General features: G+C 45.2%; 4 protein-coding genes across 4 annotated transcripts; 3 read left to right on the top strand and 1 right to left on the bottom strand.

Moving 5' to 3' along the window:
* Positions 1 to 64: 64 nt before the first annotated feature.
* On the top strand, positions 65 to 2,446 carry LOC117142673 (major facilitator superfamily domain-containing protein 10). The gene is made up of 6 exons (XM_033306806.1): positions 65 to 664; positions 856 to 1,197; positions 1,261 to 1,334; positions 1,628 to 1,803; positions 1,862 to 2,167; positions 2,226 to 2,446. The coding sequence occupies exons 1-6, from the start codon at positions 221 to 223 to the stop codon at positions 2,315 to 2,317; spliced, it is 1,434 nt and encodes a 477-aa protein (XP_033162697.1). The 5' UTR covers positions 65 to 220; the 3' UTR covers positions 2,318 to 2,446.
* Positions 2,447 to 3,021: 575 nt separating this feature from the next.
* Positions 3,022 to 7,809, top strand: LOC117142964 (ras-related protein Rab-11A). Its single transcript, XM_033307293.1, has 5 exons — positions 3,022 to 3,126; positions 3,315 to 3,515; positions 5,651 to 5,772; positions 6,460 to 6,808; positions 6,955 to 7,809. The coding sequence occupies exons 2-5, from the start codon at positions 3,476 to 3,478 to the stop codon at positions 7,086 to 7,088; spliced, it is 645 nt and encodes a 214-aa protein (XP_033163184.1). The 5' UTR covers positions 3,022 to 3,126; positions 3,315 to 3,475; the 3' UTR covers positions 7,089 to 7,809.
* A 154-nt stretch (positions 7,810 to 7,963) lies between these two features.
* On the top strand, positions 7,964 to 9,636 carry LOC117142962 (protein Peter pan). The gene is made up of 4 exons (XM_033307289.1): positions 7,964 to 8,339; positions 8,400 to 8,764; positions 8,821 to 9,248; positions 9,300 to 9,636. The coding sequence occupies exons 1-4, from the start codon at positions 8,010 to 8,012 to the stop codon at positions 9,557 to 9,559; spliced, it is 1,383 nt and encodes a 460-aa protein (XP_033163180.1). The 5' UTR covers positions 7,964 to 8,009; the 3' UTR covers positions 9,560 to 9,636.
* LOC117142963 (peptidyl-prolyl cis-trans isomerase CPR6) lies at positions 9,560 to 10,566 on the bottom strand. The gene has a single exon (XM_033307290.1). The coding sequence runs from the start codon at positions 10,486 to 10,488 to the stop codon at positions 9,628 to 9,630; it is 861 nt and encodes a 286-aa protein (XP_033163181.1). The 5' UTR covers positions 10,489 to 10,566; the 3' UTR covers positions 9,560 to 9,627.
* Positions 10,567 to 10,877: the final 311 nt, after the last annotated feature.

Below are 10,877 nucleotides of genomic sequence, written 5' to 3'. Positions count from 1 at the left end.
CTCCAGCAAGCAACAGGTTGGAGTGCCGTCTGCTCGTTGTAGGCCGCCGTGGAACAGCTGTTGCTGTTCAGCTTTCACTTTGGCTTCGCGTTGGCTGGCCGCTTCTTGAGAGGGCCAAGAGTTGTCGGTGGAGTTGTGGTTCCGTTGATACAGTTATGTTGCAGTAACACCCGTACACGCACGCAATCACGGCACAAGCTAACACCCGAAATCAGCAAAGATGGCCGACCTACGGAGTCGCCACAATGGAACCGCTGCCGTGGAGAAGCAAACCCACAGCCAAACCGGAAGCCACCATCACAACAACAATAAAGCGCTGGATAAGGAAGCATCGGAGAATGGAAAGCCGGAGAAGAGTGATCCCATGATATACATAATCTTCGTATCGCTGCTCTTCGACTTGCTGGCCTTTACCATTATTCTGCCGCTGCTGCCCTCGCTGTTGGAGCATTATCGCCAGAACGACAGCTCCGGCCTGTATGCGGTGCTCACGGATCGGGTGCGCTGGTTCCAGCAGCTCCTGGGCGCCCCGGATCGCTACATATCGGTGCTATTCGGGGGCTTTCTCGGCTCCATGTTCAGCTTCCTGCAGTTCGTGGCCAGTCCGATTGTCGGAGGACTTTCAGACTACTACGGACGAAAACCAGTCCTGCTGACTTGTGCGGTAAATTATCCCAGTGCTCAATACTTTAATGTGCACTAAACTAGTCTTGTTAGTTTCCTTTTTGACTTGGACAACATTTCATGCAACCACGAGTTTTATCCAAAAGCGTGGAAATCGTCAAATTAAAACTCCTTAGCCAAACCCCAATTAAGTAAACCCTTCTTAAGCCACCTATCTTCTTTCATTTATAGAGTGGCATTGCGTTATCCTATCTGATCTGGGCCTGCTCCAGCAACTTTGCCCTGTTCGTTTTGGCCCGCTTCGTGGGCGGCATTAGCAAGGGCAACATATCGCTGTGCATGTCCGTCATTACGGATGTGTCCAGCGTTAAGACCCGTGGACGCGGTATGGCCCTTGTGGGCGTGGCCTTCTCGCTGGGCTTTATTGTGGGGCCGATGATTGGAGCCCTGTTCGCCATATTCTCCGATAAAAGTGGAAGCACTTGGTTTGTGTTGCCTTCTCTGCTGGCGTTTGGCCTGGCAGTTGGAGATCTTGTGGTCCTGGCGTGCTGTCTGCGGGAAACGTTGCCCAAGGTGCGTACGATTGTCTAAATGAAATATATGCCCAACACAATTAATTGTTTGACCTTTTCGCAGGAGAAACGTGTTAAGGAGATATCATCTGCACTGTCTTATGGCCTGCAGTTGCTCAACTTTTCGGCCATATTTAGGTAATTCAATGTTTTAATTAGCATGTCTCGAAAACCTGTCGTGTGATCAAATCGAAATCGTCATACGGTGAGAACTGCAAGCCACCCGGACTTGCCTGACTGGTTTGATAGACACTATTATCATGCCGGGTTCTCGGACACGTTTGTTTGATTGCCTTATCAGTTGGTAAATTGTGGATTGCTTTTGATTAATGGTAGTTACAGGGAATGTAGTCCAGTTAGCTAGAAGATTATTACCAATGATTATGTCTGGATTGTACAATCATATTTCAAAAGAATTCTTCCACTGCCAGATTTGCTGCCATCAAAAATGTGCCCAAGAAAGACATTGCGGCCCTCCGATCCATTGGCCTGGTATACTTCTTGTATCTCTTTCTGTATTCCGGCTTGGAGTTCACCGTCACATTTCTGATGTACCACAAATTCGGTTACACTTCGATGGATCAGGCGAAGATGTTTTTGACAACGGGTATGGAAGCAAGTTGATAATCGACAATATTCCCAGTTTAATTTGTGTCTTTGCCTAGGTGTAATCATGACTTTGCTGCAGGGATCAGTGGTCCGACGGCTGCCCGAGGCGAAAATCAAGGGCTATGCTATCTTCAGTCTGTACCTGATTGTACCCGCCTTCGTAGTAGTCGGCCTAGCCGAGGGCAGTCGGATGCTCTACGCCGGCATGACTCTGTTCGCAATCTCCACAGCCTTTGCTGTCACCTGCCTGACCACCCTCGTATCCAAATACGGAAACGATGACCAGAAGGGTTCAGTACTGGGCATATTCCGCTCACTGGGAGCTTTGGCTCGAGCTCTGGGCCCCGTGGTAGGATGCATTGGTGAGCTCATCAGTTGTCCTTTGATTATACCTTCTCTAATCTCTTTAATCCTTGATAGCCTTCTGGTGCGTGGGCTCCAGGATCACCTATATCGCCGGCGGACTTCTGCTCATTTATCCAGCCGTGGCCTTGCAACGCGCTCGCATTTAAGTGCAATAGGAACAAAGTTTATTAACTCACATGAGATCAACGGAAGTATTAGCTGCACATTATACTTAATTTATCGTTTTTTACAAGTATTTTATATTAAAATAAACACATTTTTACTCCGATTTGTAAGCAGGGGTTTTTTACTTGAGATCGGAATGTTTTCTATTTTAATTAATTTTTTAATAAGATACTATATTAGAAACCGTTACTGCTACTTAGAGAACTATTCTTTTTAGGATTGAAAGTTTTAAATATTCAAGGCATTTTGATTTGGGAATAAATTAAATGTGCTTGCATTATCCTTAGAATATGTGTTCAGTTTTTGTTAAATTCGATAGTCTTGTCAGGATTAGACGAGCGAAGTTCACGATAATTCGTCTGGTAACACTAAAACATCCATCTCGTTAATATAGTGATGCAAGTCGATGTGAAAACATCGATAATGATAGAAGTATGTTGGTGTTTTAAAATAAATCGAAAAACTTCTGAAAATGGAAACAAACTTTAGATTTATTTTCAAAATTTAATGTGTGAAAGAGACAATTTAACTTAATATGGCACGGCTAAGTCATGTAACATTTCTAAAGTTTTTGAGTATAAAACAATGTTCATATAAACAATAATAAAAGTGATATTTATATTTAAAATGTAAAACATAAGCTGGGTACAAAAATTTACTATCGCCTTACATCGCCATTAAGAAAATCGATAAGTATCGCCGAAATAATTTCGATGTACCGATGTTTTTCAACATCTCTAGTCTCGTTGGAAATATAACGTGACGTTATTGGGAGTGACTAAGTTTTCGTGTAAGAGAAAATTGCAAATAAATGCGCTGCAAGCAGCTGCAAATGTCTAATTAATACTGCTCCGATTGCCGGACAAGTCCTGCCAACATTTTCGAACGCATCCGAGCTGGAAGAGCAACCGATTTCGCCACTTAAATACTGATATATACACTTTTCTCTTTCTTTACAACTACAACTGCAAATAAAAGTGTAAAGTGTGTGAGCCAACGACAAACGCATTAAAGAAATCGGCGGCGCGCAGGGATTATTGGATTTCGTTTAGCACCCGCACACACAAAACAAAAAGGACGGAACTGGATTTCCAAAGGATATCGAACCGAGCGAGCGATAGCAAAACAAATTGAGCAAAATGGGTGCAAGAGAAGACGAGTACGATTATCTGTTCAAAGGTAATTATAAACATGATACTAGCCGCTGGGTGATGATCGCCGAAGGTGGACCAGGAGAGGAGGAGCCGCACTTTCAGGCTCTCTCCTCTCCCTCCCGTGAGAGACAGTGGTTCAATGGCACTAATTGAAACTAATTGGAGAATAACAACAAAGTGCACTCGAAGAGCCCAAAGTTCATGTGATGGTATGTGGTGTGTTTGTTTGCGTGAGTGTCATTAATTCCCAAAATAAGAAGTACGCCCCCCGAGTTTGTTGTTGTTGCTGCTGCTGCTACTGCTGCAGTTGGATGCCCTTTGGAGGCTCTCCCGCTCTCACTCCGCCTATCTCCATCTCTTTGGGGTTCTCTTTCGGACTGGAGTACGCGTACTTTGCCGTTAACTGCTTGTTTTGTCATTACAGTGCCATTGGTCTCGCCACGTTGCATACAAGAGCCAAGCAGATCGTATTTATAATCGCTCTGTAAAGTAGTTTTTAGGCTTGCCCACCCACTCGAAATGCTAAAGTGATTAGATATCCAGTAAATGGAGCGAGAGTGTGGGTATTATGATTTCTGTACAGCTGGCTTTTGCAATGGTTTCTTGTAACTTCGTTTAGTAGCTCTCCGCTCTCTCTCTCGCGCGCTCTCTTTTTCACCCGCTCTCGATTGAAAGTTTGGAGCACAGTAGAGCAAAATGATGTATTTGCAGGTAGAAAACAAGACCTTTATCCCGCATCTTCCCCCGTTTATGTATATGTATGGACAGAGGTCATAAATTCTCAGCTCTTCTTTGTTCCCTTCATTTGCTACTACGCCATAAATTCCAATTGCGCTTGGAAATCTCTGCTATCACAGCTGAGCAACTGTTGAATGTCATTAATGAAAAGTGACTGACACATATGTGTATTTTGTGAAATATTTAAAACTTAATCTCCCGTTTTTTTTGGGTTAAGTATCCAAAAAGTTAAAAAACATCACCATAATAATGCGTCAGTGTGTGGTATGCATGATGAGGCTTCAAATTTCACACATGAAACAATATTAAACGGGCATGACTCACTGCCAATAACTGTTGAAGAATTCCACTCAACGATAAGCGCATAATCACATAACCGAAAGTGGGCCGTTTCGGGTTATTCGAGCCATTCCCACTACTAAGTAATGACCGTTGATTACCACTCCTCCCATTTTAATTTCTCATCGCATCCGCCTAACTAAGTGCAATTTCTCTTTGAAGATCGTTATTAGCGCTGAGAAAGAGAGTAGAAAACAAAGTGACTTAGCTCTCTCGCTGATAACTGTAACCACGCTGCTCCCAGCTGTCCACACTGAAAGAAAAACCTTTTTCTCTAACATTGCTAGCTATATTGAGTCAAAAACCAGGACATAAATTCAAATGTCTTTCCCAATTTCTATCTCATATCTTAATGACATTGCAGTCGAAACTTCGAACTCAAGAATCAGTGTTCATATGATACCATTTTACTATTTGAATTTTCTCAGTGCAGCTATGACCATAGCGATAGAGCGAAAAGGTGTTTGATGAATTCTAGTTGTTGTTTTCTCAATGGATTAGTAAACATGCTGAATCAACAATGTCCGAAAAGGGTGTCAAAATGAGAACTAATAGACAGACAGACAGTAAACACAGTGTCTAGATATCAGTTAATATAAATTATAGCCAACAACTCTGGCTGCACATGAGAAACTATATCAAAAGGAAATAGAGTCATAAAAAGGTCAGTGGATAGTTTTTATCGGGTAGCATATCAACTTGGGATGCTTGTTTGCTCACACAAATATCCCCCACTCAATTATCCAAGAAATGTTTGCTATCGGCAATGAAGTACAATAACACGAACTCCCGAACGTCGACTGCCCCAATCATAAAACATTTCTTTCCATGGCCTGAAATCCCCCGAGCATGGCGGTTTTATGTACTCGCTGACCTTGGTGCGCCGTGCCAGCGGCGAAAGGAGGACATGACCTAGCCGGGCCACCAGCGACCATTCTGTCCGGCCGTAAAACACAAGACAGGGGCCATGCCACGCCACGCCACACCACACCACACCACACACCCACATAAATTATGCAACTGGGGGTCTTCGATTATCCAATGCCAATGTCGATGTCACTAATTCCCTCTAATCCTTTGCAGTTGTCCTTATCGGTGACTCCGGTGTTGGCAAAAGTAATTTGCTCTCACGTTTCACGCGCAATGAATTCAATTTGGAGTCCAAGTCGACGATTGGCGTCGAGTTTGCAACGCGCAGCATAGAGGTAAGTACGCTGGCCATGAACTCGAGGGTGGAGTGGCCCATCGAGCTCCACCCCCAACATCTACCGCACCGCACCCACAGTGGGGGAAGTCACGGGTGAACTTGCGTGTGCGTTTCGATGGGTGGACACGTAGTTGAGGCGTCTATCGGAAAATTGGGGGGAAAAGTTTGTTCAATTTGAGTAAGTGTCGAGAATTTCACTAAATAAAGGATTGCCAATTGGCTTTCTTGCATAATTTCGAAAGCCATCCTGTGGGATTAGGCAAAATGTTGACATCATAGTTGTCACTTGTGCTGAAATAACAAACTTATGTGGTCAATAACAATTAAATATTACGTATGTATAAGGATTTGTGTACAACAGTACTTTGTGCCATCTGTTCGAAGGATTTGTAATAGGTATTTTTAATATTTAGTATATCAAATGGGTTTCTAATGAATACAACCTACGCCAGCAGCGCTTTTTCCAACTAGTGTAAATTTTAAAAATTGTGTTCTCTTAGTAGAGTTAAAAGCTTATCCATATGTCATATTTAGGTTAGTTAGGTCTGAATATTGAATCCAAATGCTTGTATGTATATCAATTTTCAAAGCGAATGTGCCGCAAGCAATTCTTAGCGAAATTGCCAATTACTGTCACTATTCTAATGCAGTCCTTTGTTTCGTCCTTCCTGTCCATCCAACGCAGGTCGATGGCAAAACAATTAAAGCGCAAATCTGGGATACGGCCGGCCAGGAGCGTTATCGCGCCATCACCTCTGCCTACTACCGCGGTGCCGTGGGGGCCCTGCTCGTCTATGACATTGCCAAGCATCTGACCTACGAGAACGTGGAGCGGTGGCTGCGGGAGCTGCGCGACCATGCCGACCAGAACATCGTCATCATGCTGGTGGGCAACAAGTCCGACTTGCGGCACTTGCGCTCCGTGCCCACGGACGAGGCGAAGCTGTTTGCCGAGCGCAACGGCTTGAGTTTCATAGAAACCTCGGCCCTTGACTCCACGAACGTTGAAACGGCATTCCAGAACATACTCACAGGTAAGTCGGTCAGGATAACTTAGCTTGCCTGCTTTCGAACTATCGATCGGCATACTGTAGACTACTGTAAATTGAATGCTTCATTGAAAGTCAAGAGATTAATAATAACGAAGCTCGACTAATGGACTCTCGTAATCCCGTTTCAGAGATCTATCGCATTGTGTCGCAGAAACAGATCAGAGATCCGCCGGAAGGCGACGTCATCCGCCCGTCGAACGTGGAGCCCATCGACGTGAAGCCGACTGTCACCGCCGACGTGCGCAAACAGTGCTGTCAGTGACCGCCCCAAGCAATTTTCGCTATTCCCCGCAACCGCCAGAACAGCAACATAAACAGAAGCAACAGCAATTACAACTACGACTACAAGAGGAGCAGCAGCGGCCAGAACTGCAACACCAAGATCAGAAGCAGTGCACACCCGATGGACCGCACAGGATGTCTATGCGTTTGTCAGCCACAGTTTGTCGTGTGCGCATAAATTGATAAATCAAATGAAATCGAAGCCGCCACTCCACCACCAACACCACCACCACCATCAGAAGCAGCAGCAGCAGCAAAAGAATCGAAAGCAACAACATCCGGCTGTAGTTAACTGCGGTTTAAACTGAAGTTTTATATATACATACAGATCAATGAGTATCGCATAAATCGACCGCCGCGGAAAGAAAGCAAGCAAAACTAAACACTCCAAATTCAGTTTAAGCTGTAGAACTATAATTTATATAAATATACATATATGCTAATATTAAAATATTAATATTATTAATTTTTCGCAACATAAATATATAGTTGTAATTTCGCGAGCAGAACAACAACAAACAACCGGAAATTCTTCGACTTAAATGCAAATTCATTACCACAGCACTGCAGCTCGGATTTTCTTCTTCGGTTTGTCGCAACATTTTAAACGATTGGCCACTTGGTAAAACTAGCTGATAATGAGAAATCAAACAAGAACAGTTGTAAAACTTTAAATGCATAAATGAAACGAAATAACATCATTTGTGTTTGCTATGTTAAGTGTGATTAAATAAATATAATTTAAATAAAACAGAAGTGCTTTTCATTTTGCGGAAAATTCAAATTTAAAATGGGATTAGAGTGACCAAAGGCAGACGGCGTGGGCGCTCGGTATTTTTCGCGCGAGCAGCCACACTGATCCCAACACGTGCGGGAGAAAAGTGAACAAAAACATTGAAACATGGGCGGTAAGAAAAAAGTGCATCCGAAGACGCGCACGGCGGCCTTCAAGGCCAGCGAGCCGAGCGAGATCGTGGAGGCGCCGCACTCCTTCGTCATCCATCGCGGCCTCGCCTGTCCGTACATCATGGACCTCACCCTGGACTTCCGCCGCATCATGGAGCCCTTCACAGCCAGCAATCTGCGCGAGAAGCGGATGAACCGCATCAAGGACTTTGTCAGCCTGAGCAGCTTCTTCCACGTCTCGCACATGGGCATCTTCAACAAGGCATCCACGCAGCTGTCCTTCAAAGTGGTCCGCCTGCCGCGCGGTCCATCGCTTACTTTTAAGGTTTGTTTGTTTTTCGCTTAGTTCCACTGGGTATTTGACCGCGAAGTTATCCTTTGGCAGGTTCACCAGTTCACCCTGGCCAGAGATGTGATCTCACTAAGCAAAAAGCAGATGATTGACAACGATCACTTCAAACACGCTCCGCTGGTCATCATGAACAACTTCAGTGGCGACGGCAAGCACCTTAAGCTGATGGCCACCACGTTCCAGAACATGTTCCCCTCCATCAACTTGGCCACGGTCAATATCGGCACCATTCGTCGCTGCGTCCTGTTCTCCTACAATCCGGACACGAAGCTGGTCGAGATGCGGCACTACTCTGTGCAGGTGGTGCCGGTGGGCTTGAAGCGGGCGGTCCAGAAAATCGTCAAAGGAACGGTGCCCAATCTGGGCAAGTGTAAGGAAGTCGTGGACTTTGTGATTAAGTAGGAAATGCCCATTTGTTCTCATTCCATCAAGTAATCATAATTTTGATTTTCAGGGACGGCTATGCCTCCGAATCGGAGGCCGAAGATGACGAGCAGTCACAGGTGGTGCTGGCACAGACTCTTAAAAGCAGGGGCAACTTGGAGGATAACAAGAGCTCCATAAAGCTACACGAGATCGGACCTCGTCTAACTCTGCAGCTCATCAAAATAGAAGAGGGCCTTCTGACGGGCGAAGTTCTGTATCACGACCATGTGGTCAAGACAGAGGACGAAAAGGAAATCCTGCGCAAGCTGGTCGAAAAGAAGCGAAAGCAGAAGGAGCAGCGCAAGAAGGAGCAGGCAGAGAATCGTGCCCGCAACTTAAAGCTTAAGAAGGATGAAAAGTGGGCTGCCAAGAGGGCGGCAGAGGGACGCACTGATAGCGACCCCGAGGATGATGCGGAGTACTACAAGGAGGAAGTCGGCGAGGAACCAGACGAAGGTGAGTTTTGCTACATGCTGCGTAGAACATAAACTATTGTTTCCATTGCAGAACTCTTCAAAATGGAAGCGAAGTCCTCCCGAAAGCGGCCTAGTTTGGGCGGCGGAATGAAATACAAGAACAAGCGGGCTAAGCTGGATACCAAGGACAAGAATGACAAATCTGACCGCAAGGACAAGTACGATCGTAAGGACAAGTTCGATCGCAAGGACAAGAAGGACAAATTCGACCCCAAGAACAGGAGAGCCAAGTTCGATCCCAAAAACAAGCGCGCCAAGTTTGACAACAGAAAGAGTAGAAAATCAAAGTAGTACATTTAACATAAGCTATTTTATAAAGACCGTTGGTTAGCCCGACATCGCGATGTTATCAATGGGAACTAACTAAACATACGCTGCACTACCTCCTTGTAATGGGCATTGCTATCCTTCCAGCTGGCAGCGATGTTGTCGCGCAGCTTGCTGAACTCTCGCTTCTCCTCGTAGTTGGGCATTCGCTCGATGGTGGCCTGCGCCTTGGCGAACTCCTTCAGGTGATAGTAGGCCAGTGCACGCCGGTAGATGCTCTTCTCGCTGGGGCTCTCCTCCGTCTCCACAAACTGCGTGTGGTAGATTACATGCTCATATCGTTTCTCCTGCAGCAAACAGGCGGCCAGGTTGGTCTGTATCTGGATGAAGAGCGCCTCCACTGCCGGGCCGTTGATGCCATTGGTCTTTTTGTTCAGTTTGTCGAAGGGTTTGTAGGTGATCAGCAACTTTGCGGCACGCACAAAGTAATCAAAGGCGAATTTCGGGAACGTCTTAAAGGTGGCCACGCCGCTCTCCTTGAGTCGCAGTGCCAACTCATAGATCTCTGCAGCGCTTAGCTTCTCCACCTGAGTGTTCTTCACAATCTTTTCCAGCTTCAGTTCGAATTCAATCCGTTCGCCGGTTTTGGTCGTGATGCTACAGGCTGCCGTTTCACCAGGCACAAATTGCTGCAGCAACAGCTCCAAGTAGCAGTCCACTGCTGTCAGGCTGGTGCCCATTTCCAGGCTGTGCTTTTGAGGATACGTCGTGGACTCATCGCTGGCCAAATATTTGCTAGGTCGTCCACCCAAGTTGGCGGCTTTCTTGTTGACACTGAATTCCACCGTACTTATTATCGTGGGCTTGTCCATTTCGGTGAACTGGAGGCCAATTACCTTCTTGGTCAGACCACGATTCTTGTCCTCCCACTCTGTGCCCACGTACCAGTCCATTTTGGAGTATTTGCAAATTGGGAGCTTCGAAATTTATCAGCAAACAAAGTTTGTGATTTGGCGATGTGACCAGAAAACCGTCAAAAATGAACCTATCGCAAATTTCACAAGAAAATACTTTGTTCTCACTAGTTCGAAAATGTAATGCGTGTACTACGCATCTATTAGCAAGCAAATGAGTTAGTCGACCCTCAGATACCCTGTACGCAGCTTGTGGGAGTGCGAAGGAAAAATTGGGCAACAATCTAAAATAAAATTTCAAAGCTTAGGAATTATTATAATATGCGGTTATATAATCTTATAATCAAAATCTTGTGTTTTTTAACGTTTCTATTTCTTTGAAAACAAAAAAGGTAGCAAGCATTTATTGTAACTCAAGTTATTTAGTA

The sequence above is a fragment of the Drosophila mauritiana genome, chromosome 3R (assembly GCF_004382145.1).
Source record: "Drosophila mauritiana strain mau12 chromosome 3R, ASM438214v1, whole genome shotgun sequence".
Classification (NCBI taxonomy): domain Eukaryota; kingdom Metazoa; phylum Arthropoda; class Insecta; order Diptera; family Drosophilidae; genus Drosophila; species Drosophila mauritiana.
This window is presented reverse-complemented; position numbering and strand designations above follow the sequence as displayed.